Raw genomic sequence first — 25,638 nt, forward strand, 5'->3', positions numbered from 1 at the left:
GATTTGTTCAGAATTTTGTATTGTTTTAGATCTGCACTCAAAATTGAACAGCGGGACTGGACTTGTTTGTTAGAACCTAAATGGTATTTCAAAAAGAGATCTTGACGATTTTTGAAGCATGTTATTATCCAGAAATTCCTTTCAAACAAACTAATGACCTGGAAAAAGAAGGAAGAAGTACTAGCAAACAAGAAACAAAAGGAAGTAGAAATCCCAACATCTGCTTTTAGATAGGATTTAAACTTGCTGGCATTGAAGGAAAATATTGTTGTTCTCGAGCTTCTATTGTTGGATCCGCTCCCACATTGCAGCAAGAAACAGCAACAAATGAGATGCAGTGAGCAATATCGACATCACTATAAGGAAAACTCCTAGTTTCCACCATTTGCTTTCCATTGTTCTCAGAAAACCATTTCTGCAACTTTGACAGTCATAACATAATAAGTTGGAATCATTTTCCCATGAATCACAGTCCCCGTTGAACAACGTATACGTTTTGTTGCTCGAATCTTGATCTTGCTTTCTCCAATATGTAGCATTCACATACTCCATTGCACATAAGACTGGAGGTCTACAACATCCAGACTTCACAACCAGCAAAGAAAAAGAAAAAAAAAGAAAAAAAACTGTTAGCCATCTCATAGTGCATATTTTCATCTAAGAACATGAATGAATTAGCCAATTAGGTACGTAACATACCTCTAAGGATGATAGTTTCTTTGTGCTGAAATCGTATGATTTGAGCGTCAATGATCTGGAAACCAAATCATTGCATACATTTGAATCATAAATACAAGACTTAATGTTTTGCCAGTTCCTATCATCATGGACCTTCGATTTAAACCACCTTGGAGAAGCAAATATTTTTCGACTTTCCATGTTATATGCACCCACAAGTGCAAGCCCCATTGTAAGCATCACAATCAATGGCACCAAAACTAGGAGGAACCCCACAATCGGTACTCGAGATCTCAAGAACACGGCGACATTGCTGATTACGAAGAGCGCAATCATGCCAATGCAGATCCCAACCTGCAATCTTGGTAGCCTCAATAGGTTTTCACAGTCATAATCCTTCATGTACCATAGCCAAACCACTGAAGCAAGAATTGGAAGAGAAAGAACAAAAGAGAAAATCGAGATTAAGCCTGAAATGGTTTTTGGTTGAATTGGTTTGCCTTCCGCCATCTTTGTCTTCGGAGCTGATTCTTCAGTAGTTGTCACTGTCACTGTTGTTTCTGAATTAGCATTATCTGCCATATTTATCACAACCCAAGTCAGTGTTAACAAAAACAGAGGAATCGAAGTATGTATGAAGATATTTAGTAGATCAATTTAATTTTAATCAAGTCACGTGTTTAATTACTAATTAGTCAATAATTAATTTACTAATCAGTCAATTAGTTTTGTTCATGGTAGAGATATACCAGGAGATAGATTGGCACAATATTCTCATCTTCTCAACAAACCAAATTGATTTGGTCTTTTCATAAGTTAAAAGATTCTAATTAACAAATCCCACCTGAAAGACAGACCCTTTTATTGAGATTACTTAATTTCTACTAAAACAGGCTTTCTGATCGGCCGTTACGCTGCAAATGAACATTCATTACACAAATTCTCAACAAGGCTGGCACAATTAATTAACAAAACAAATAACTCACATTAGCGAAAATGTGCATATCCAATAAGGGAAGCAGCAAAAATTAAAGCAAAGCTCCTTAATCCCAATGTAGGCCTAGAGGAATTAGTCCATGAAAAGAATGCTAGAGGTGCCATGACTAAATTTGATATGAAATGAACTGCCTGTAGGCTTCAAGCACTCTGGGGCTCATTCCTCGTAAAAGAGCAGCTGCAGTGGAGAGTGCAACCCCTGCATACCCAAACTGTAATCCAATCATGGCAAGTTCAAGCTTGGAAACATCTAATATCCCCATATTTTGCCATTTTGGGCTTATATTTTTTTTTGGTATGGTTGGGGCTTATATTCATGCATGCATGCATATGGAGGATTTATAGCAGACAAGTGACATGACTATCTGAACATAAGGTTCTGAATTTGAAATTGTAAAATATTACTTGTCAGTACAACAAAATAGACAGAAGTTAAGAGAAATCTTCTTCAGTAATGTCAATTGTGACGCGGCACTCGCATGCAATGGGCTCCATTGAATTGTTTCTACTAATTTAGGCTACAGAAATCAACAAAGCCAAGCTGGCTGATCATATACCTTCCTCGCTAAAGTTCTATCATTTGTGCTTCAATGCGTTGGTGCTGACAGATTATTGATAAATTTATATCTTTGCATTACTTAATGCTTGTTTTCTAGTCTTTGTTAAAGCTTGAATTTGGCAGCATGTGAAGGCTCTGAACATTTTAAACTAGCGAATCAGGGTTCTCTGGTAAAGACAAGATTAGAAGACATTGTTGTAGGAGACCAGCTAACTAATTCTGTAAACAATACTTTTTAATATTTAGGTTCTGATTGAATGGTCCACAATATTTATAATTGAATACTTCCACTGAGTAGAAGAAACTAATCAACACAGTGAAGGCTTACTGAACACAAGAGGAACTAATTGTAAAGTTCTATAAACATAAATAACAAAACATCAGCTTGTCTTGTTCTTGGTTAATTTTTCATAAGAGACTGCAAAATGAGCTGAGTACATATACCTATCAACCTTACATATCTTTATGAATGTAAGGTTGATAGGTAACCAATGCATATATTTAGGAATGACAATATTGAATCCATTATTCTCGTATGCTTATTTCGTCAACATCTTTCGAATTATCAGACAAAAGTGGTTCCTCCAAATCAGTCTTAGTTCCTGTTTTCCCCGACGATTCGTCTATCAAGATGTTTACAGTTGGTAAATTAGGATCTGTGTCTTCTTCGATCTTTACGTGCTCTTTAGCTTTTCCCCACAGCACCATATATAAACCAATGACCACACCAAGTGCACCTATCATGCTGAAATGGAACCAGAAAACAATACTGTTTTGGTTAAATGATTATCTATCTTCTGATTGTTGTGAACAGAAACTTAAGGTTATGTTACCTTCCAGTATAGATATCCTCATGTACAAATGCAGTAGCTAATATGGTCACTATGACTGTGCACAGAGGATTGAACATTGCAGAGAAGAGTGGACCCTTTTGTGATACAACCCAGGCTTGAACAAAGAAGGACAAGCCGGATCCCAGAGCTCCCTATTCAACACACTCTTAATTAATACGACAAGCGCATATTCAATATACTGAAACTACATATAATCAAACGAGTTAGTAGGAGAAAGTGAAAGACAACGTACAGCAAAGAAAACACTAATTAGTTCAAGTTTTGAATGCAGAATCCATGCATCCGCGTTTTGCTCCAAGAAGAATGTAAGCACAGCCGACTGTATTGTTGCTAGGAAACATATCCATGCTGATAGTGATAATGGATCAGGATAGCTAATCGAAAGTGGAACCTGTTTAGGAGTTTTGAATTAACATTACTGAAGTAATCAAGATTCACGACTAGAGGAGACAAGTTATTCTTTATTGAGATACCTGCAAAATTAGCCAAAGTGACCAGCAACAAGAGCTTCCAAAGAGAAGTAGACATCCCAGCAACCAATTCTCACCTCCGGAGCTGAAAATGGAATTCGCCTGTGGGAATTCTGAGTTCAGTAGCTTTGGACCCTTCAACATTGCCATTGATACAGCTCCACCAACACAGAACACTGTCCCTACTATTTTGGCAATACTTCTTGAGCTTCGAATATTGACCTTTTCTAATCTGTTCAATAAATATATTATGGATATGCATATAATTAGAATTCAATAGCTTCCATGAATGTGCATTGATTACCCTGCTATGGATGCCATTACAAAAGTGATTGCAGGGACTAGATTCCCCATTGCACTTGCCATCGGCGATGAGGCTAAGAAAAGACCCTCAAAGTATATGTTCTGATTGATCGTCACTCTGTGTCAAGCATTATAAAAAAAGACGTTGTTTTAGTGAATTTATTTTTTTCCCTCCTGCCATTGATGAATCAATAGACTGAGATGAATATACCCAATAAGTGAGACCAAAAATATCAAAGAGAAGCTCCTTAATCCGATAGAACTTCCACTTGATTTTCTCCTGTCAACAATTCACAAAGTACAGGCAAATGAGAGAGATCGAAAAAGCTAAGAGGGAGGAGTCGAAATCCATGTATTCACCTGGTAAAATATGCAATAGGTCCAACGAACAATGTTGCAATGGCTTGTCTGTAGACTACAAAGACCCTTGGACTTGTTCCCTGAACGAATGCAGCCCTGCTGACAATAGCAAGAGCTGCATAAGAGAACTGCAACCCAAACATGGCCAATGCATACTTGTAATCACCCAAGAATCCACCCATGTTTTGCTTTCCAAGATGATGAGACTTAACTTAAACTCTTGAAATGCTGCTGTAATACCTTCCTAGATACATGTAACATAGTTATATACAAGCACATACGTATACATACATACATATTATATGTATTTATATATATATATATATATGCAAGTGGAAGTGGAAACACATATATTTACATATTCTGTAATTTAGGCAAATCATATATGTAAAAGGTGACAAAGGTTTGAAGTGGAAGCATGAGTAGATATTCATAGGAGAAACAGAGTTGTGAGTGCATGCATGATTGAACTGTGACGTGTTTTTATATATTAAATAGTTCTTACAAGATCAAACTGTGATCTGCCATAGCTATGTGAAGAGAACCAATGATCATGTGAAACCTTCAATCTCTTTGCGTGGGTCCCAAGCTGCGTTGCTGACCTACTTTGTCTTCCTCCCTTACTGGCACAAGCTTAATTATTTTCATGTAGCTAGTTGAGACTTCCCTGGTCCAAGGGACAACTATTTAATAATTTTAATTCAATTAGGTTTTTTTTTTTATTTTATATTTTAATTGGAATCTATGATCTCTTTTATTTTTAAATAGAATTTTTTAATTTCTTTTTATTTAGAATAGGAATCCTTTTATATTGCGAATAGAAATTTTCCTATATAACTTTTTGAAAAGGGTTGAAATCTCAGTATTGCATTACATGAGAGCAAACGTTAAACCTAATGGCACAAAAATAGTAACAAAAACAATGGTTCTGAATCAAGATTCTTGGCTTCCCTTTCATCAACAGAGACCGACCTCCAATAGATATAGGATCTACGTTATTGTACACCAAATATGTGTCGCCGGAACACGTCAGAAATAACTGATGATCAAGAAACGTCGACATATGAATGATATCCAAATTTTGAGTGAAGAAAACCTGGATCATAACAACACAGAACAAAAATATGAGAGTAGATCTACATCTGGGGAGGAGGAAGAAAGGCGAGAGAGACTCGACACTGTCCTTCTCCTTGTCAGTTGGTTTATTCATGTTTTCCCTGGAGACAACTCATGAAGGAATTAAGTATATATATTTAGATATAGACCTGTTTATAATTGTGGATATTTATGTATAATTATATAAGTGTGTATATATATATTCTAAAACATTTTTGGGGACTACAGCCTAGTGTACCCTAGATCTGCCCTCACTCCAAATCAGTCTTAGTTCCTATTTTCCCTCACGATTCGTCTGTCAAGATGTTTACAGTTGGTAAATTAGGATCTGCGTCTTCTTCGATCTTTACATGCTCTTTAGCTTTGCCCCACAGCACCACATATAGACCAATGACCACACCAAGTGCACCTATCAAGCTGAAATGGAACCAGAAAACAATATTGCTTTGATTAAATGATTATCTATTTACTGATTGTTGTGACAGAAACTTAAGAGTGTGTTTGGATTGAAGGATTTGGGGGGAAGAGAAGAGAATGGAAATGAACTTTCCTTCCAATTATCTTGTTTGGATAGTTTATAAAAAAATTAAGGGGAGGGATTTGAAGGGAATTGGAGGGAATATTTCATTAAATTTTTTTCAAAATTCTTCCTCCCCAAAATGGAGTCATTTGGAGGGAATGGATGACTAGTTAAGTTATTTATAAGTTAAAATTTTATTTTACCCTTATATATGACACTTCTAACATAAAAGTAAGGATAAATTAGTAAATTAAAATAATTTTCTTTCCTTTTTTTTTTTATCTATCCAAACATGAGAGAGAAATATATTATTCCTTCCCTTCTCTTCCCCCAAATCCCTCAATCCAAACACACTCTAAAGGTATGTTACCTTCCAGTATAGATTTCCTCATGCAGAAATGCAGTAGCTAATATGGTCACTATGACTGTGCTCAGAGGATTGAACATTGCAGAGAAGAGTGGACCCTTTTGTGATACAACCCAGGCTTGAACAAAGAAGGACAAGCCGGATCCCAGAACTCCCTATTCAACACACTCTTAATTAATGTACCGAAACTATAAAATTAAATGAGTTAGTAGGAGAAAGTGAAAGACAACATACAGCAAAGAAAACACTAATTAGTTCAAGTTTTGAATGGAGAATCCATGCATCCGCGTTTTTCTCCAAGAAGAATGGAAGCACAGCTGACTGTATTGTTGCTAGGAAACACATCCATGCTGATAGAGATACTGGGTCAGGATAGCTAATCGAAAGTGGAACCTGTTTAGGAGTTTTGAATTAACATTACTGAGGTAACCAAGATTCGTGACTAGAGGAGACAAATTATTCTTTATTAAGATACCTGCAAAATTAGCCAAAGTGACCAGCAACAAGTGCTTCCAAAGAGACATAGACATCCCAGCAACCAATTCTTACCTCCAGAGCCGAAAGCGGAATTCGCCTGTGGGAGTTCTGAGTTCAATAGCTTTGGACCCTTCAACATTGCCATTGATACAGCTCCACCAACACAGATCACTGTCCCTACTATTTTGGCAATACTTCTTGAGCTTCGAATATTGACCTTTTCTAATCTGTTCAATAAACATATTATGGATATGCATATAATTAGAATTCAATAACTTCCACGAATGTGCATTGATTACCCTGCTATGGATGCCATTACAAAAGTGATTGCAGGGACTAGATTCGTCATTGCACTTGCCATCGACGATGAGGATAAGAAAAGACCCTCAAAGAAGATGTTCTGGTTGATCGTCACACTGTGTCAAGCATTAGAAAAAGATGTCTTCTTAGTTAATTGAAGCGATCTTTTTTTTCATCTGCCATTGATGAATCAATCGACTGAGATGAAAATATATATATATATATATACCCAATAAGTGAGAGCAAAAATATCAGAGCGAAGCTCCTTAATCCGATAGAACTTCCACTGGATTTTCTGCTGTCAACAATGCACGAAGTACACGCAGATGAGAGATCGAAAAACATAGAGATAGAGGGAGGAGTCGAAATCGATGTATTCACCGGGTAAAGTATGCAATAGGTGCAACGAACAATGTTGCAATGGCTTGTCTGTAGACTATAAAGACCCTTGGACTTGTTCCCCGAACAAATGCAGCCCTGCTGAGAAGAGTAAGACCTGCAGAAGCGAACTGTAACCCGAACATGGCCAATGCATACTTATAATCACCTAATAACCCACCCATTTTTTTCCTTGCCGAGATTATGAGACTAAAACTCTTGAAATGCTGTTGTAACACCCTCCCAGATACATGTAATATAGTTATATACAAGCAGTATATATATATATATAGGCAAGTGGAAGTGGAAGTGGACACACATATATTTTACATAATTCTGTAATTTAGGCAAATCATATACGTAGAAGGTGACGAAGGTTTGAAGTGGAAGCATGACTAGATATTCCTAAACCCTTAATGCTGGTCGTGCATCAAACAGTAATTTATGGTCCAAACTCTTAGACAATTTGAACACCAAAAATGGTTGTTTTGTAATCGTTCAAAATTCAATAATTTTGGGATAATTTTGTGGAAAATTGTATGAGATTTTCATTTTTAACCTTACTTTAAGTGTGAAAGTTCCTTGATAATATTTCTACATCTAATTTGTCACAATAATTTCAACCGTATAAATTCTAGCAACATAAATACAACCACATTTCAGACATCATATCTACAATCATTTTTTAACAATATTTAGGTTATCAAAATTAATGTTACTATCAAAATTGTCATCCAAACACGTTCCAAATATGTGTTAATAATATATGAAGATAACCAATGGTCGTGTGAAACCATCAATTTCTTTGTGTGGGTCCCAAGCTGCTTTGCTGACATACTTTGTCTTCCTCCCTTACTGGCAAAAGCTTAATTATGTCAATAAAGCTAGTTGAGAGTTCCCTGGTTAGGTTCTGACCAAGAGATAATAATTTAGTAATTTTAATTCAATTAGAATCTCATATCGATTGAGTAAGCCAACTAAATAGTTTATAAAGTCAAATTCATCCTTTACTAACAACAAATTTTTTTCCTAAGTCTAATGAGTTAGGCTTTGACTCGCGATTGTTGGGCTTGCTCAACGAGTTTTACTTAAAAGGAACAAAGTCGTACATGCCCGATCTATTCATAAGATAGGAATCTTTTTTATGTTGCAAATAGGATTTTTCCCTCTATAAACAGGGATTTAGCCTCCATAGAAGCATTTCTTAATAACTCCATTTAATAAAATTTAGAGAATTTTCTCCTTTTTTTTTCCCTGGTGAATTCTTCAACTTAAACGTTGGTTTATAATTACTTAATGTTTTCCACTGTGTAGTCACAATCCAAAACTTTTATTTTATTTTATATCATTAGCCAATTGATTTGAATTTACATGTTAAATATTATTGAATCGTAGTGGAGGTTATGCTAGTATTAGACCAATTCGAATTCGGTAGCTTTGGACCTCTCAACCATGCCATTGAAGCAGCCCCACTAACACATACTACGGTCCTCATTCCATTCCAAGGGTGAAAAAACTCTGTTTGGATGACTAAATTTGTCCGATCTGAATTAAAACAAGTTTGGATATAGGTTATATGTCTGAAATCTGGGTCCAAACAAATTTTTTTATCCTATTTAAAATCATGTCCAGGTCCAAACACAAAAATCTTATCCACTTTACTTATCCGGACCCTAACTCGGATTATGTTATTGTCCGGATTTAAACCCATCTGGGTTTGGTCAATTAAATACGTCCGAAATCTAATCCGGATTAGGGTCCAAACAAGTAAATATTTCGTAAATACTTCGTAAATACATGATGTCGTCTGACCCGAAACCAACCTAGAAACGATTATTTGCCACCCCTATTCCATTCCCCCCATATTTGGGCTATACCTCTTAAGCTTTTAATATCAATTTATTTCTAATCTGCTCATTAGCTTTGATGTAACTATATCAAGCACTATTTACGTCAAGTAATAAATACCCTGCAATGGATGCCATTACAGAAAGGTGATTCCAGGGATTAGATTGCAAATTTCCCTTGTTATTTATGATGAAGCCAAGTAGTTTCCCTCAAAGAACATGTTCTAATGGATGGTCGCCCTACAGTGAATCCAAAAGAAAACCAAAACAATCTTTGCAATTTTTCCTAGTCTTTGTTTTCCTTTTGTAATTACTGCTGGAACCATATATACCCAAACGGAAACAGCGAAGAGGATGGGCGGCCTTCTTACTGAACATGACCTCCATTCATCAAACCAGGGCCTCGTGAGACAGCTGCGAGTTTGTAGAAGGCCGTTGATTTTTCATGTTCACCTATATCTACTGTGCGCTTGCATCACTCCCTTTACATTGGAGATAGATATCCTCTTCCAGGTAATTGTTGGAGTACACACAGCCAAACCAAATCCCACGTCCATAAAATAAAGACTGTGTGAGAGTGGCTTATAATTAAGCAAGTTGGATAGGCCCACTCTACTCATGAGCTTAAGTTTTTAGGAAAGATGGACTACCCATCCACTTATGCACAAGCTCAAGTGTAGGCCCATAAACATAGGCTTCCCCAAAGTCCATATTTCTAACATAGCATCAAAGGAAGGTTTTGCGGGAAGATGTAAGGCCCAAAGAGAGGCCCACATGTGTGGTAAGAAAAAAAAGAAATTTGAAGCCTCCCACTCTTGAGCACACTAAGAGAACGTGACAAGTGGGATGGGATGGGATGAGATGGTATTTAGGGACTTGCGTGTGAGGGAAAGTGAGCACACATTCAAACTAAGTCCCACATCGGAAAAAAAAAAAAGGTTGTGTGAGAGTAGTTTATAAACAAGTTGGATATACCCAACTCATGAGCTTAAACTTTTGAGTGAGATGGGCCACCCATCACTTGTGCAGAAGTCTAAGGGTAGGCCCATTAACATGGGCTTTCCCAAGGTCCATATTTCTAATAGTAATCAATTCATCGAAGATTGAGACATACAATTCATCTACTCCAAAATTAGTGGAATCCAAGTTCAAGTCTTCATTTTCTTCTTCGTCGGCATCAACCAATTGAAAGTCAACGTCCCCGACCTCAATGATGGCGTCAATGTCGTACAACAATTGATTGTCCATCTCGCCATTGTTATCACAATCATTGTCATCATCTAGAGCGTCCTCCTCCTCCACTGGTGGTGAATTCGAAGGGTTGATTTTGATGGTGCAACGACGTAGTGACTCTCCGTTAGTATCTCCATGGCCAGTATTGTATTGTAGTGCCTTCATATTCTATTGCAGAAATTGAGGATAGTATCGGTAGAAAATGAATTTAGTTGAGATGAAGATTCGAGACACGTTATGATGCGCTCTCTTTAAGGTAAATTAGCCCTCACCAATTTGACAGTACATCGAGCTACCGACTAATTTCCTCTAGGATACAAATCTTTTTTTCACTTGTGCTTGTTCTATCAAAAGTGAAACTTTAAAAACTTGGAAGAACAAGAATCGAAAATTTGATGCTTGTACGGAGCACCAAAATTTCATGATGCCTTTAGAGAGAAGTGTAAAGAAAGAGAATGAATGCTTGAGAGAGGCTAGAAATTTTCAATTCTATCATTTCATGTTTTTGTGGTTGACAAACCCATGAGCTATATATATAGCCAAGGGTCAGGGGTAGAACCACCCTTTGCCAAAGGTGGGTGGCCACCCCCGCTTGGAATTTTTTTTGATAGTAACGATACCTAGAAACAAAAATAAAAATATTAATTAGGGTGCTGGAATCAACATCGAGAAGAATGAAGCAACACCCTTATAATTAGGGTGCTATATATATGATTACCCTTTTTTAAGTTTAAGTACCTAACTATTAAACCTTAGGAACTCTTTTAGAGATAATAACATGCATATGGTACACTTAGCATGGGTGTTGGTGGAAGTTGGGAGTTAAGGGTTCCGAATAATTTGGAAGATAATAATATGAGAAATAAATGGAAAAAAAAAGAGTTAACCTCATGTTTGGAGAATTAAGTGGAGTACTGGTGTCATGTTTGCAAAATCGTTTGATCTTTTAACGTCATCCAAGCATGAAGCATTGATGAATGGATCAACATTACATATAGTCTTGATTTGTATCTATCTATCTCCCTTTGTAGTACGTGCAAGCACAAGTATCACTCAATTATCCTAGGAAGAAACAAAAATTAAGAAGATAGAACACTAAATAATTAACTATACATGATATATGTTTCTAATCTTTATTACAATGTCATGATCATGTATCTATTTATACCTCATAAAAAAAATAGACATCTAGCTACCAAATCGATTCCTCGAAAATTCTCTCCTTCATTAGTCTATTATTGTTTGATAAATGTACCAATCGATGTGTTTGAGAGTTGGGACTGTACAAATTTAATTATGAACATTTAAGGTCCATATAGTGCCAACTAGTAGTCTAATGTTCACATACTTGAGCTGTTAATGTAGTGGCAAGAATAGTGTATACCCAGTGGAATAATTTTTAGATCCGTCTCTGATGTCCATAATGTGCAACCATCATCATCTCTCTTTCTCGTATCATATATGTTGTATGAAAAGTTAGGTTGGTAAAGTGTAATTTACCTAATTGTCACTGGAGAACTGATTGGTAAACTTCGGGTCACATGAAAGACCCCATAACTCCCAATTAAACCCTAACATGTGTGGAGTTTTACTGTCTCAAGAAACCATTGACAAAGAAGTTCATTTGTGGTGTTGGTTAAGGTAGAATTTTTCAAATATATAGAATGTGTAGGAAAAAATCAAAAGTAAACAGTGTTTCATATCAGAAATAAAATACTTTTGAAAAAAAAAAAAAAACAGATTAACATCATTTGTCTAAATTAAATACAATAAGGTTTGAGAGATTATTTATAATATCAATTTGAGTATTATGTATATGTTAAAAAAAAAAAAAAGTGCACCAATAAGCCTTTGTACGATCATCCTTTGTTCGTTCTCAGACTAAGGTCCACATGATTTTGTCCTTTTAAAAATCTTCTCAAGTGTTGATGTATTGAGTCCATATTATAAGCCACACCACTTAATACTCTCAATGCGATGTGAGACATTTCCTATTGCAAATGTATACTCTATAAAAACCAAATAAAAATTGACCACACAAAAGGAATTGACCCTGTTCATAAATATTCAGCAACGCCGGCCACCACAAATCAAGTTGATGCCAAGTTCATCCTCGAATTAATTTCCTTTTTATAGATAAGTGATGAATCGAACATTCTTAAACAAGTTGGATTAGGGGGCTCCGCAATTAATTTCAAATTGTACAGTCTACAATTGAAATCCAATGACTTGAGAGATGTGTCACATCACATCACATTTTTGTTTTATCATTTTTAAAATTTGTATGACTTTTTCTTCACCATTGGATAGGAATTGTAGACTCTAAGAAATTGCGGAGCCCCCAAATCCAAACAAGTTGATTGTGGTAAAGGACTTTCCCTATATAGCTCACGACCTCTTTTTGGTCGTGTACCTTTCTATCTTATGCTGGAAATTGGTGGTTTTATTAAATGTTTAGCAATCAAAACCAATTGGGATTTTTTTTATTATTTATTATAGGGAAAGAGGATGAGGAGACTCGAACTCGAGACCTCTGTGAGATACCACACACATGGGTTGTTTCTATTTGAAAATTTATAGTTAATGTTTCTATAAGTTTACTTTTGGGAAGTGGGACATGAAAACATAATGATAATGCAATGGAATTATTAATGAAATAGAAATGGTTAGAAAACAACATAATCACTTCATAATGTGTTATAATATCATAATTTATTAACATATTTAGTGAGCGACATCATTTGATTAGGGTCTCTTACGATTTATATATTTTGGGTGGCCGGGTTAATTAGGGATGAATGGATCCTTCTTGTCGAGGGATTCGATTTCGATTTTTGATGTATACCAACACTCTACAAAAATAAAACGATGCAAATATCCAAAATTTACTCATGATACCAAAAAAAAAAGAATTATAAAAAATTATAGTAGTCCTATGTCCACATCTCTCTTATGAGGTATTTGGCTGGAAGCGGTTATAGCCTGTCCAAGTTTGTTGCATCCACTCCCTTCCACACACAACACATGAATACAAACCATGTCAATTTCTGTTGAAGATTAAAGTAAGAGGTGCTGAGCTGAAAGTAATTAGAAACTTGTGACCAAAATCAAGGAAATCCATTAACTTTAGAAACCATAACTTTTTTGAAATTAAAACTATTCAAGTTATAAAGATCTAAACACTTAAAGGACACTTCAGCATAATTTGTGACAAGGGATGCTGGAAGTGCAATCATCCATGACATATTATATATATATATATATGAATTCTCACATAAGGGTTTAATGTAAGTGTGTAAAATAAGGGTTAGTTGAATGAGATGATAAGTGGGATCCATTGCTTTGGGTCTCACATGTTTCAAATCAATGATGTCAACATATACCCTTATTTTACACCCTTACATTAGACCTTTATGTGAGAATTCCTCTATATATATAGAGCATTGCTCTCATATAGACGAAGTTATGAACACTCATTTTTTGTTTGTAGCAGTGGGGTTATTGCTGTTCACTTTTGCATAATCGCAATAAATCAGACAAACTACAATCATCTTATCCGACGATATCGCTCCAAGACCTCGCTAGCTTGCATTGGTCATCGCCATCGCTGAATCTATGGTTCACGAGTTCCGGTTGTGTCGATTGGGGGATTAACAATCGAAGAATAAGGAGTGGGTATTTCGATTTGTCGATTGATTTGGGAATGACGGAAGAAGATGGGCTATGGAAGGGAGATGTCGCGTTAGAAGTTAGGTTACCCGTTCTGGGTTTCTGGTTAAAACTTGCCCTTGAGTTGCAACTGTTGAGCAAAACCAATGATTATAAATTTAGTCCACAAACTTGGTACACGTAGCAGAAAAAACTATATATATGTATAATTAATATTGCTTAGGTGCGGAACTTTATGAATTCCACTTTTTGAGCAATTATGAAAAGTGAACTAACCAATGGGGTCCATTGGTTTGAGCCACACTTGTTAGAAACACGAGTTCTACCTTAGCTCCCACAGCTGAGCACGTATATATATATATATATGTGTGTGTGTGTGTACGAAAAAGATGTCACAATTTAAGTCACATTAAGCACAAAGTGAATGGGTGATCGAGGAGAAGATAAGAAGGGAAGGGCGGCAGTTGCCGCGCTTGGGCCGCTCCTCTTAATTACAACTGTTAACGGTTCACAAAATTACCAACTAACAGAGTCCCAACCATAATCCATCCCTCCCCACTAATTGATATTTGTCATTTTGTTCTGTTCACAGGAACAAAAAAAAAACATCATTAATTTCATCAAATAACTGACTAATTAATTGCACAGATTGACAGATTGTCCAAACAATTTCTGCCCAACTACATGGAATTTGATAATTTGTTGACACATGTCAAAATACTGAAACCAATGACTCCAAATGGTCAAGATTTTTTCCTGCCTAAATCACATTATTCTCAACAGAAATAGTACGAATCCCAACTAGGGTTGTGTAAATTAACCGAAAAAACCGAACCGTCCGAACCGATCGATTGGGCGATTCATATAATACATGTAAGTGAAAACCGAATTGATCAGTTATGTTAGGTTAAAAAAACCGAAAATTCGGTCGGTTTTTTATTTATCAAGACAAACCGATTAAACCGACCGAACCGACCGAAATTATATATTTTATAAATATTAAATATATAATATAGTTAAGTAAGTTAAAGTTTTACAATTTTGCAATTTTACAATTTTACTTATAAAATTATAATCTTTTATTCTTAATAATTTCTTATTGCTAATGACTTAAATATATTATAATGATAATTGCAATTTGGACCATTGAATTTTGAATCAATGGCCCAAGTGTGGTCCTTAGACCTTAAATTCGTTTTTACTTTAGTCTTTCAATCTTTCTTTACTTCTTTGGATTATGGATATTGGATGTGCAACATATGCCTTATGGGCAAGGGCCAAATGACTATTTAATTTTTCACATATTTAGTTAGTATTCTGAGTTAGTGTATCAAGCCCAAATGTTTGACCAATAACCGAAAAACCAACCATAATAACCGAAAACCGTTGGGCGGTTTTTATGTCAAGATAAGCGTGACCGTTGGTTATCGGTTTTCTATATCTAAAAAAACCGAAATTTCGGCCTGGGTGTTCCAATGTAAAATAACCGACCAAACCGACCGATTCACACCCCTAATTCCAACAACTGGGATTCCAGTTATTTCAATTGCTGAGGTGTATACACAACATTTAATATAAGATATATGCACAAGATTCAACAAAACAACTGGGATAACTTAGATATTTTGTTCCATTGTTGGAATCTTTATCTTTTTGGTTTTTTCAATTGAAATACAACTAATGTAGTTTTTGAACATACTTTGTGGTTTTTTTAAGTGTAAATGAAGAACCAAAAGACCATGCTTGATTTTTCTTCCTAATTTTAGAATGACTGGAAATTCAAATTAACCCAATTGCTCTTAATGGGGGGCTTCATTTGTGGACCTGGATCCAAATGATTTGACAAGCCAAATTAAAGTTGGAGCCTCCAATACATCTCCCTCCCCCAACTATACTAGTCATTAATTACAAGCCATCACTACAGCTGTGCCTTACCGTTGTAAAACTTGTAAGAAATACATACGAGTACAGGTTTTTGGGTCCAGATTAACGACCGTCCATTTCTGCTAATACATACTTACATAGTGGCCTAGTGGACAAAAGCAAAGCTGGAAAATTTATCACTGATTGGGAGACTTAACTGTATTTGGATGATAAAGTATGCTCTTTTTTTTTTTTTTGTTCTTTCATTTTCTCTTGTAAGCTTGTAGCTTATAATCTTATATATAGTGGTGGCTGGAGAGGGTTGAGTACTGGTATCAAAGTTTGAGGATAAACGAAAGCAAGAAACTTGAATAAACCCCCTTCCTCTCTCTCCCTCCCCTCCTGCTTTTCCTCCGCAAAAAATTTACTTTTTTTCTTTCTTTCTACGCAGTCAATCTTGCAGTACTGGAAAGACGATTAGAAGCTCAGAAAGGGAATATTGTGAAGAGAAGGATAAAACAGAGGAAGAAGAAGATTAAAGAGAGAAAATGTCTGCTCCCTTGTCAGATTGGCCATGGCAGAACTTGGGAGTTTACAAGGTATATAAACCATGACCCACCAATGGTTTCACACTTATTTTTCTGGGTTTCAAAGTAAACCACTAAAATGCAAAACTTGTTTACTGCTACCTACTTTTTCTTCCTTCCCCTGTTTTTTTCCTCCCTTTGTTCCTCTGTTTTTCTAATGGTTAAATGATTGGTTTGTGTGGGTTTGAGTGCAGTATGTGCTATATGGGCCTCTCCTCGCAAAAGTTCTATATTCAGGATTCCATGAAGAAAGCTTCAAGGACAACTGGTGTTTTCACATTCTTCTTATTTGCTGGCTTAGAGGACTAGTTTATATATTGTGGAGCTCTTACAGTAACATGCCTTTCCTAACCCGGAATCGTCGGATCAATAAAGAAGGGGTTGATTTTAATCAGACGGACAGAGAATGGGATTGGTAAGAATCGTTACCTTACAAAACCTAAACTTGTTAATTTTGAGGAACTACTGCTAATTTTTTTGTTCAATTTTATAGGGATAATTTCATTCTGCTTCAAGCACTCATTGGGTCCATGGCTTGTTACATGTTTCCATTCCTTCAAAACCTCCCTATTTGGAACCCAAAAGGGTTTCTTGCTGTATTGATTCTCCATATTGTAGTCTCAGAACCTCTGTATTACTGGGTTCACAGATGTCTTCACACAAGTCATCTTTTCACCGATTACCATTCTTTACACCATGGTTCTCCAGTACTCCAGCCCCTAACAGGTACTGCAAAAAATTATGCAAGTTTTGTCAAATCCGTATTCAAGTTGATTGTAATTAATGAATGATCTGTTATTTCTACACATGATTGGGTGGGTGCAGCTGGACATGCAACATTTTTGGAGCACCTAATATTGGCAACAGTGATTGGAATTCCAATACTTGGGTCTTCCATGATGGGATTTGGATCAATAAGCACGATTTTTGGCTACATTTTGGTATTTGATTTTCTCAGAGGTTTGGGGCATTGCAATGTAGAAGTTATCCCTCATCAAGTATTCGAGATCCTCCCTTTCGCTAAATATCTACTCTACACCCCAACGTAAGTATATGATAAAATGCCTAAATGGTAACATTAAAATTTAATAATCCGTGTTGTTTCTTTTTTGGCCATTAACACACTTCATTTATGTAAATATTGCATCTTTACAGTTGAGTATAATTGAATCACTTTTGTTTATGTTCATCCATTGACCTTACTAGTATGGCCTACTCCCATATCTAGAATCCTTTTTCTTGTGTGTTATTAATAGTATGTACTCCAATGTTTGAATTCTGGTTCAGTTGGTAGGGAAACCCCAACAATGGAACCAATAGAATTCAAAAGCCAAAAAATGATAGTTGTAATTGAGTTCTTTGGTATGTGTCATTATCACATAACTGTACAAGTCTTTTCTTTTCGCTGGTTTTGGGTCACAAACCTAATTGCATTTATATTTGGGTGGACTGAATGTACAGATACCACAGCATTCACCACACAGATATGAAGTCCAATTACTGTCTCTTTATGCCTTTCTTTGATGCCTTATGGAGTACGCTCGAGGGCGAGTCTTGGGAACTCCACAAGAAAATGACTTCAGATTCTGGTACACAAAATGGTTTTATACTAGTTACTAATTACAACAAAATGTTGGGAATAAACTATACATCAAATTTACATTAATGCAGGAAATAATGAGAGGGTAGCAGAATTTGTATTCCTAGCGCATGTAGTGGATTTGACATCGGCAATGCACGCACCATTCGTTTTTAGATCATATGCGTCGATACCATATACTACCAGAATGATCTTGCTGCCTCTTTTGCCTCTTACCTTCTTGTTTATGCTGGGGATGTGGGCATGGGCTAAGCCCTTCAAAGTCTCATTTTACAACCTTAGAGGCCGCCTTCACGAGACCTGGACAGTACCCAGGTTTGGTTTTCAGGTAATTTCAAGGATTCAATCCAAATCTCTCTGGATTTCTATATGAGGAGAATGGATGTTTAATTTATGGTGTGTCATTTTTGCAGTACTTCTTGCCATTTTCCTTGGATGGCATCAATAAGCACATTGAGGATGCCATTCTTAGTGCTGATAGACTTGGTGTTAAGGTCATTAGCTTGGCAGCATTGAATAAGGTTGGTGAACGCTTTTCTATTAAATCTGATTCCTTATATACAAGTGGATCTGCTGCTACTTTCCAAAGTGTTTTTAAGAATGAAACATAAATACATCTCAAACACCCGGGTTTGTCTGAATTGGGTTGTTGAAAGAATTAATAATACACATCAATTGTCAGAACCCAACTCTATCTCTGAAAATTAATTTGACTGTGTACTATTGCACTGTTTAGCATCAGAAGGGACCCCCTGCAATAAATCATTTGCTCAATTATTTGTTTGCTTCTCTGTTTTGGGACTCTAAAAGCAACTTAGTATTAACCATTAACCATTAATTTTGGATGTTTGTGTTCATTTTATGTCTACTAGGATGTGGATTATCTGGCCCCAATTACAACCATTGCCATTACTAATAGGTAAACAACTCTCGTGCACAAGCTCCCGCAACGGGTGAGATCGGAGACAAACATGATATACGCAGACCTTATCCCTACATAATATGTGGGGAAACTGTTTCCAGGAATTGAATCTACGACCTCTGGGCCACATGCTTGCCTGTATAGCCATTTCTAATGCATACTAAAAATCTTGAACCAGACCCACATGGACCTTTTTATACCAGATTGTTAAAATATCTTGCTAGATATAGCTGCCAGTGTTGATGAATAAGAGTTGGTTCAACTGTCTAAAATATGAAACTGTCTGATGCTCTCCTTCAATGTGATGTTGCAGAATGAATCACTTAATGGCGGTGGAACACTGTTTGTGAACAAGCATCCAGATCTCAAAGTTCGTGTTGTTCATGGGAATACATTAACTGCTGCAGTAATTCTCAATGAAATCCCAAGAGACACCAAAGAAGTGTTTTTAACAGGAGCCACTTCAAAGCTTGGAAGAGCCATTGCACTCTTTCTTTGCCAAAGGAAAGTTAGAGTCCTAGTAAGTGCTCTTTTACCCACCAAAAATTTATCCTCTTTTACAACATTTTTGTATTGGTAGTTACCAGTTACCCTCGTATTAATACTTGACAACATAATCTTCAACAAGTACACAAGAAAACCAGAAACGTGTTTTCAGCATTCAGACATGTCACTTTCCTACATTAAATCAGTGTTGGAGGCTGGCAAAATATGAAAGTTGGGCACACGTTACCCAACTTTCATTTATCATAAATGGCTTTTCTCAAGTTAAAAGTTGAGGGGCAGAGTTTTATATGTGGCAGGCTTTAATTATGTAGCTTGTCTTGCAGGAAGAGAAGTTGTTTTCTTTAGATATTTTGCCAAGGTTAAGTGTGGATTGGTCAAACCCTTGAGTCTATCAATTTTTTGCTACATATTCTTCCAACTTTTAGCGGGATTCACCACACTTACCAAAATTAGAAATACCACAACCAGGCAGTGTGTCCAAGTAAGCAATACTAATTTTGATGAGTAATGATGTTATGGTTGTATGTGCAGATGTTAACTCTATCAACAGAGAGATTCCAAAAAATTCAAAAGGAAGCTCCTGTGGATTGTCAAAACTGTCTAGTCCAGGTTACCAAGTACCAAGCAGCTCAGAACTGTAAGGTAATGCTGCTGCTATATATCGATATTGAGTTGTTAAGGTCTTTCAGCTTAATTTTGTGAGTTATATATTAATTGATCACAACTACTACACAGACATGGATTGTGGGGAAATGGATTACACCAAGAGAGCAAAGTTGGGCTCCATCAGGTGCACATTTTCATCAGTTTGTGGTGCCACCCGTTTTGGCCTTTAGAAGGGACTGCACGTATGGGGATCTTGCAGCGATGAGGCTACCGGAAGATGTCCAAGGGCTTGGTTCTTGTGAGGTGAGAGAACCTTCATCATAAATCTACATTAAAATTGAGGAAATTAGGGAATGCAGTTTGCGTGACTGCAGAGTAGTTGAGGGAGTTACAACTTACAAGATATCTTAAATTTTTAGCTTCTATTTTTTTATCCAAGTGTAGTTTAAATTTCTTGTGACAGTATACGATGGAGAGAGGAGTAGTTCACGCATGCCATGCAGGTGGTGTGGTTCACTCATTAGAAGGTTGGACACACCATGAAGTTGGAGCGATCGATGTTGAACGAATCGAGCTGGTTTGGAAGGCAGCACTAAAACATGGCTTGAAGTCTGTATCAAGTGCTGGCAATCAAGATTCAGCTTGCATGATTTGATGAAAAGGGATGGAGATCAAGAATTTGGTATAAAGAAAGCCTTTAATATGTGCTACTGCTACATATATATAGGAAAGGGGAAAGAATTTGTTTGTGAGGTTGTAATTAACTGAAATCTTATATATTTGTGTATCTCTTCATCTACAGCTCAATGTAGAAGATAAGCTATCCTTCTTTTTTTCTATTGTTTTCAAGAACAAGATATGCTACATATTTGTATATGAATAAAATAAAATGGGCCTAGTCCTTCCAGTACGGCCCCGTATAACCCACTTGTAAAGGGCTTTACTTTCCAGGCCTAGAATATGAAAAAGTCGGCCCACTTTGAATACTTGCCCATTGGGGCCTAAACCAGTATAAGTCACGATCTTGCTTGAAGACGACACGCAGATGAACTGAACACATGCCACCTGTCTCGTGACAAAATGAACCGCCAAATTACACTCATCTCTCAGAGTTTGTGTTGGTGCTGCGGGTGACAGCGAATAAGCGGATCAGCGGAGTGTTTTGTAGGGAAAAATGAAGAAACCCATCAAGCGGAACAGGAAGAGATTGATGAAGAGTGTGTTGGACTACCTAAAGTCGGACACTTACATGTTTTCTCCTCTAATTTCGTCTGATTTTCGGGTATCAAAGATGAAGAAACCCATGAAGCCAATAAACAAGAGATTACTACTCAAGTCGGTTGTGGATTATCTCAAATCAGACACTTACTTGTTTGCTCCTCTTTTCTCTAATAAACCGTCTTGTTTTACAGAGCCAAAGACTCCCTCTTCTTCTTGTTCTTCTTTTTCCGAAGGTAATCACTAATCTAATAACTCTATTAATGGGTTTCTAGGGTTTGGTTCAATGGAGTTTTGCTTGTGTTGGTAGGGTCAGAAATGAAGGAAAAAAGTGGAGGAGATAGCTTGGGATTGCTGACGAAGTATGGAGAGTTTCTCAAGTCTGATTCTTTTATGTATGGCCCCTTGGTTGCTCCTCTGCACGTTAGTTCTTCAATTGGTACTCTTTTTTTCCTCCTCTATATGTTCTTGTATTTGTTCAATTACAATTGTTTGACAGATGGTGTTGAATTATTTTTCCCCCCTTCTGTTGGCTATTTCTAAGTAGGAGTAGAGCCATAGTTAACATTATTAGATGACAATCTAGTATTCCAAAGTCGCTGTTGTCTTGGTTGATTGTTTATTTCATAATTATTTTGTGGGCCTTGTGGCATCCCATTTTGGATGGGTAATGTGTATGCTGGAACCGATAGCAACAAACAAGCAAAAAACCTCGAGTGCAAGACCCAATTTCATCAAAAACAACTAAAAGAACCCCTTTGAGCAGCCTAAAAGTTTCCAACGAAGAGAAATATGTTCACAGTCACAGTCCTGTACTCCTGCTTTGAATGATGTTCTAGAGAGTTAATTGAGGAGGATTAAGGAGGTATGTATAACTTCACCATGCTTGGATTGTAGGTGAAAGAGTTATGTGGGTTGATGGGGGGAAGTTCCCCCTCACTTAACTCTCGAACTTAACATTTTGTAACCCCAATTTAGGGGTTTGTGAGGTGGGGGTTGTGCGGTGAGGGAAAAGTTTGTTTATTATTCCTTAAATTATCTATAAAAGTTTTTCACTCCTTTCAACTTTAATAAAGGTATTTTTAAAACTCACATCTTTTCGACTCTCCTTTAGGCTTTAACTCTCATCAATTCTACTTTCTATCCAAGTAAGGTGACTGGGTGAGTAAAGGTAGTCCCCTGACTCCCCTCCCATAATTCCCTCACCTCAACTCTTCTTTAACTCTTCATTTTTCAATCTAAACATGTCCTAAGTAATACACAACTGATTACTTGTTCATTCAACTTGAAAGAAACTTAAACTAGTTAGTAGCAGCAACAAAACTTCTTGAACCCAACAACTACGAGCATTCCACTTCCTTGCTGAACGACATTTTGTCTTTGTTTGGTTATAACATCCAAGGTTTGTAAATAATTGGTGCAAATGCTACAATCGTAAAGTTGCGCTGGGTACCAGAGATTGTGCCCAGGGCATATCATGTTCTGAAGGTTATTAGACTTTTAATCCTGCTTTTTTTCAGTCCCTTGATCTTTTACTTATTATGTTACTTTGTGTAGCATAGTAATCAGTAATTTTGATGGAGTATAGATCCCATATCAAGAATATAGAAATGGTTGCTACAAATCTTTTTTCCCCTTGACCCTTGCAGTTTTGATTATATTTAATTCTTTCATTTTCTATATTATTTTCAACATTCAGGATCTTCCCATCATGTCAAGAAGATTACCGTGGAAGTTTCACCAAGGAAATTAACTTCAAAGAATGATCAATCTGCGAATGGACTAACAGAGAACGTGTTCTCTGAGGAAAACGTTTCTGAAACAAGCATCTTGGGTCGACAAAGTTTAAGACACAGGGAGTCGGTGAAGCACATAATTCACCATAGCTATCGCCCTACTTCAGTTTCAGGTATTGTTATTCACCACATATTGTCGTCTTCGTGATTTCAATCATTACTCTCTCATTACACCTTGCGTTCTATTTGGATCACTTGGAGTTATTCTCTTAGGTTTTTCATTTAACAGGACTCCTTTTGTATTTTTCTTCTCTATCATTGTGGGAAAGAGCATAATAGACAAATGAAATAATGTTTGGTGATGACATTTTTGTGGGTGCACATGACTTGTCCACTTAGAAACCTGCTGGATATCTCTGTTCATTAAATTATCAACCAAATAGGAAGAAATGACAATACGGCTGTGATTGCGGACTCAAACCTTGTCCTTCAATGGAAATGACAATCAGGGTTAAAATAAATTTCTTCGGCAATAATTCATTCACTTTTGAAATGAATAGTTCTTTAATTGACTTGCAAAACTCCTGCTCATTTTTCTCCATTCTTCAGTCTGTGATGTTTGTTTGATTGATTAGTTTCTGACTTTGAAGCCATCGTGTTTGTCTCGTGTGTTGTAGGGAAAAGGATACTCAGATCACAGTTGAGCAACTTTATTTAGGTGATACTGATAGTGATTAGCTCATGTGTTTTACTTTTTCGTGCGAACTTGTCAAATGTGTGGAACAAAATTCTCTTCCTCCCTCTATTTGACAAACAAGCCTGCCATGGAAGGTGTCGGCATGCTAAAGTGTTAGAAACAACCAAAGGAGAGCGGACGTATATGTTTTCTTTGTACAAAGGGTGTTCAGGTAACCTTTCCTAGCTCTAATAATGTCAAATATTACATGTAGAGAGGGAATTGTGTCTTTTTGGTTTTGCGTATGTAAAAAAATTATTCTCACTGAAAATGTGGAAACAGTCTTCGTCTTCGTGAAGATGTACTACCTAACCTTATCAATGCATGCATGTGTGTGGCATTAATATCTCAACATTTCATTCATGGGCTCCAACTACGTACCACAGGCACAGCCAAAACTTCCAACGACCTATATGGCTAGCTTGGCATCTTTTGAATGCTCTGTAACGGTCTTATCTCATGGATTAGTTGAGATTTGGGTCAAGCCCCAGTGTGAGAAAATAACGTAGGGTAACATTCGTGCATGTTGAGATGGGCAATGACTCATCTTGTAAATTGCGATAATGGAAATACCATGAGACTTGAACTCATGATTTTGCGTTTGCGTTAAGAGTTACCATGATCAAGTTGGTAATCTCAACCATCGCCCCAGTGTGAGAAAATAACGTAGGGTAACATTCGTGCATGTTGAGATGGGCAATGACTCATCTTGTAAATTGCGATAATGGAAATACCATGAGACTTGAACTCATGATTTTGCGTTTGCGTTAAGAGTTACCATGATCAAGTTGGTAATCTCAACCATCGACGTGTTGTTGAAAATGATATACTCGCCGACCGACACTTGTGCATCTGGCATGTGTTATGATCCTCTCTCTTCTCGTCTTCACCACCCAATCTTCTCTCTTCACTGGTTCTATGTTGATATACATAGATACGTGCTTTTACTTTAGTCTCTATTGTCCCTAATTATATGATTTCCTTTTGTATCTACTTTTTTTCAAATGGATTCATTGAGTTTAAATTTGCAGGTGACCAAAAATAAGATCTCAACAGAAAAAAATAATTACGAAAACGATTGAGGTATATATTATGAAATTTGGGCTAGCTTTTTAATGATTTTTAATCTCAGTCGATGGTCAAACCCACGATTAATATTTTGAAGCCTAAAGTTTAAAAAATATGGGCATACGTATCAAAGACATCCTCCTATATATATACAAATATATGCAGAGGCGCTTTATGACTTAATTGACCAAGTGAATATTAATGACCATGCATGCATGCACCTATACCCCAGTTCTATATGCTCCCTATACTACATTGAAATTTGAAAGTGATTGTAATGAAGGAGCTAGATTACACGGACCCAGATCTCCACTAATTATCGTCGAATATACCATATATATTAATATATTAATAGGTTTTAGTGATATATATACCAGTGGTGTCCTAGACAAATTGATAATTTTCTTCAAAAATAATAAATTTACAAATATATTTGTCTATTTTCTCTATTAAGAAATTAAACGTATATACTACTTAATTAGTTGAAAATAATAATTCAAAGCCAGTCAAACATGTTAATGGTGACATGCTGTGTGAATCACGTTATGATGCTGTTTTCGACAATGACAAAACATGTAATTGCTTCCATTCAAACTCAAAGATTAATCCTGAACACACACAATCATATCATATCACATCCTCTAACTATTCATGCATGCCATTCATGA

The 25,638-nt window shown here is 36.5% G+C and overlaps 5 protein-coding genes across 9 annotated transcripts; 2 read left to right on the forward strand and 3 right to left on the reverse strand.

Moving 5' to 3' along the window:
- Positions 1–278: 278 nt before the first annotated feature.
- LOC120004957 (tetraspanin-15-like) lies at positions 279–1,201 on the reverse strand. Its single transcript, XM_038854342.1, has 2 exons — positions 700–1,201; positions 279–585 (listed from the first exon to the last, which is right to left on the reverse strand). The coding sequence occupies exons 1-2, from the start codon at positions 1,186–1,188 to the stop codon at positions 283–285; spliced, it is 792 nt and encodes a 263-aa protein (XP_038710270.1). The 5' UTR covers positions 1,189–1,201; the 3' UTR covers positions 279–282.
- Positions 1,202–2,758: 1,557 nt separating this feature from the next.
- Positions 2,759–5,220, reverse strand: LOC120006028 (WAT1-related protein At4g30420-like). The gene is made up of 8 exons (XM_038855907.1): positions 5,193–5,220; positions 4,221–4,460; positions 4,072–4,140; positions 3,862–3,978; positions 3,561–3,789; positions 3,320–3,478; positions 3,067–3,218; positions 2,759–2,978 (listed from the first exon to the last, which is right to left on the reverse strand). Exons 2-8 carry the CDS (start codon positions 4,400–4,402, stop codon positions 2,759–2,761), a joined length of 1,128 nt encoding a protein of 375 aa, XP_038711835.1. The 5' UTR covers positions 4,403–4,460; positions 5,193–5,220.
- LOC120006544 (WAT1-related protein At4g30420-like) lies at positions 5,051–7,613 on the reverse strand. Of its 4 annotated transcripts, none has more exons than XM_038856605.1 (7): positions 7,382–7,613; positions 7,230–7,298; positions 7,000–7,116; positions 6,699–6,927; positions 6,458–6,616; positions 6,227–6,378; positions 5,130–5,316 (listed from the first exon to the last, which is right to left on the reverse strand). In XM_038856605.1, exons 1-7 carry the CDS (start codon positions 7,561–7,563, stop codon positions 5,250–5,252), a joined length of 975 nt encoding a protein of 324 aa, XP_038712533.1. In that variant the 5' UTR covers positions 7,564–7,613; the 3' UTR covers positions 5,130–5,249. The 4 variants fall into 4 exon arrangements, with proteins under 4 accessions (XP_038712532.1, XP_038712533.1, XP_038712531.1 ...); XM_038856603.1 differs by lacking the exon at positions 5,130–5,316 and adding an exon at positions 5,326–5,753 and having other exon boundaries at positions 7,230–7,295; XM_038856602.1 differs by lacking the exon at positions 5,130–5,316 and adding an exon at positions 5,326–5,753.
- An 8,594-nt stretch (positions 7,614–16,207) lies between these two features.
- LOC120005267 (very-long-chain aldehyde decarbonylase CER3-like) lies at positions 16,208–21,001 on the forward strand. Its single transcript, XM_038854810.1, has 12 exons — positions 16,208–16,225; positions 16,442–16,589; positions 16,772–16,992; positions 17,071–17,303; positions 17,403–17,622; positions 18,039–18,166; positions 18,249–18,505; positions 18,591–18,698; positions 19,413–19,619; positions 20,138–20,248; positions 20,342–20,515; positions 20,676–21,001. Exons 2-12 carry the CDS (start codon positions 16,539–16,541, stop codon positions 20,865–20,867), a joined length of 1,902 nt encoding a protein of 633 aa, XP_038710738.1. The 5' UTR covers positions 16,208–16,225; positions 16,442–16,538; the 3' UTR covers positions 20,868–21,001.
- A 248-nt stretch (positions 21,002–21,249) lies between these two features.
- LOC120005269 lies at positions 21,250–24,173 on the forward strand. 2 transcript variants are annotated; one of them, XM_038854812.1, is made up of 4 exons: positions 21,250–21,666; positions 21,747–21,869; positions 23,130–23,339; positions 23,844–24,173. In XM_038854812.1, exons 1-4 carry the CDS (start codon positions 21,387–21,389, stop codon positions 23,882–23,884), a joined length of 654 nt encoding a protein of 217 aa, XP_038710740.1. In that variant the 5' UTR covers positions 21,250–21,386; the 3' UTR covers positions 23,885–24,173. The 2 variants fall into 2 exon arrangements, with proteins under 2 accessions (XP_038710740.1, XP_038710739.1); XM_038854811.1 differs by having other exon boundaries at positions 21,255–21,666; positions 21,741–21,869.
- Positions 24,174–25,638: the final 1,465 nt, after the last annotated feature.

The sequence above is a fragment of the Tripterygium wilfordii genome, chromosome 9, assembly GCF_013401445.1.
Source record: "Tripterygium wilfordii isolate XIE 37 chromosome 9, ASM1340144v1, whole genome shotgun sequence".
In the NCBI taxonomy this organism is placed as follows: Eukaryota; Viridiplantae; Streptophyta; class Magnoliopsida; order Celastrales; family Celastraceae; genus Tripterygium; species Tripterygium wilfordii.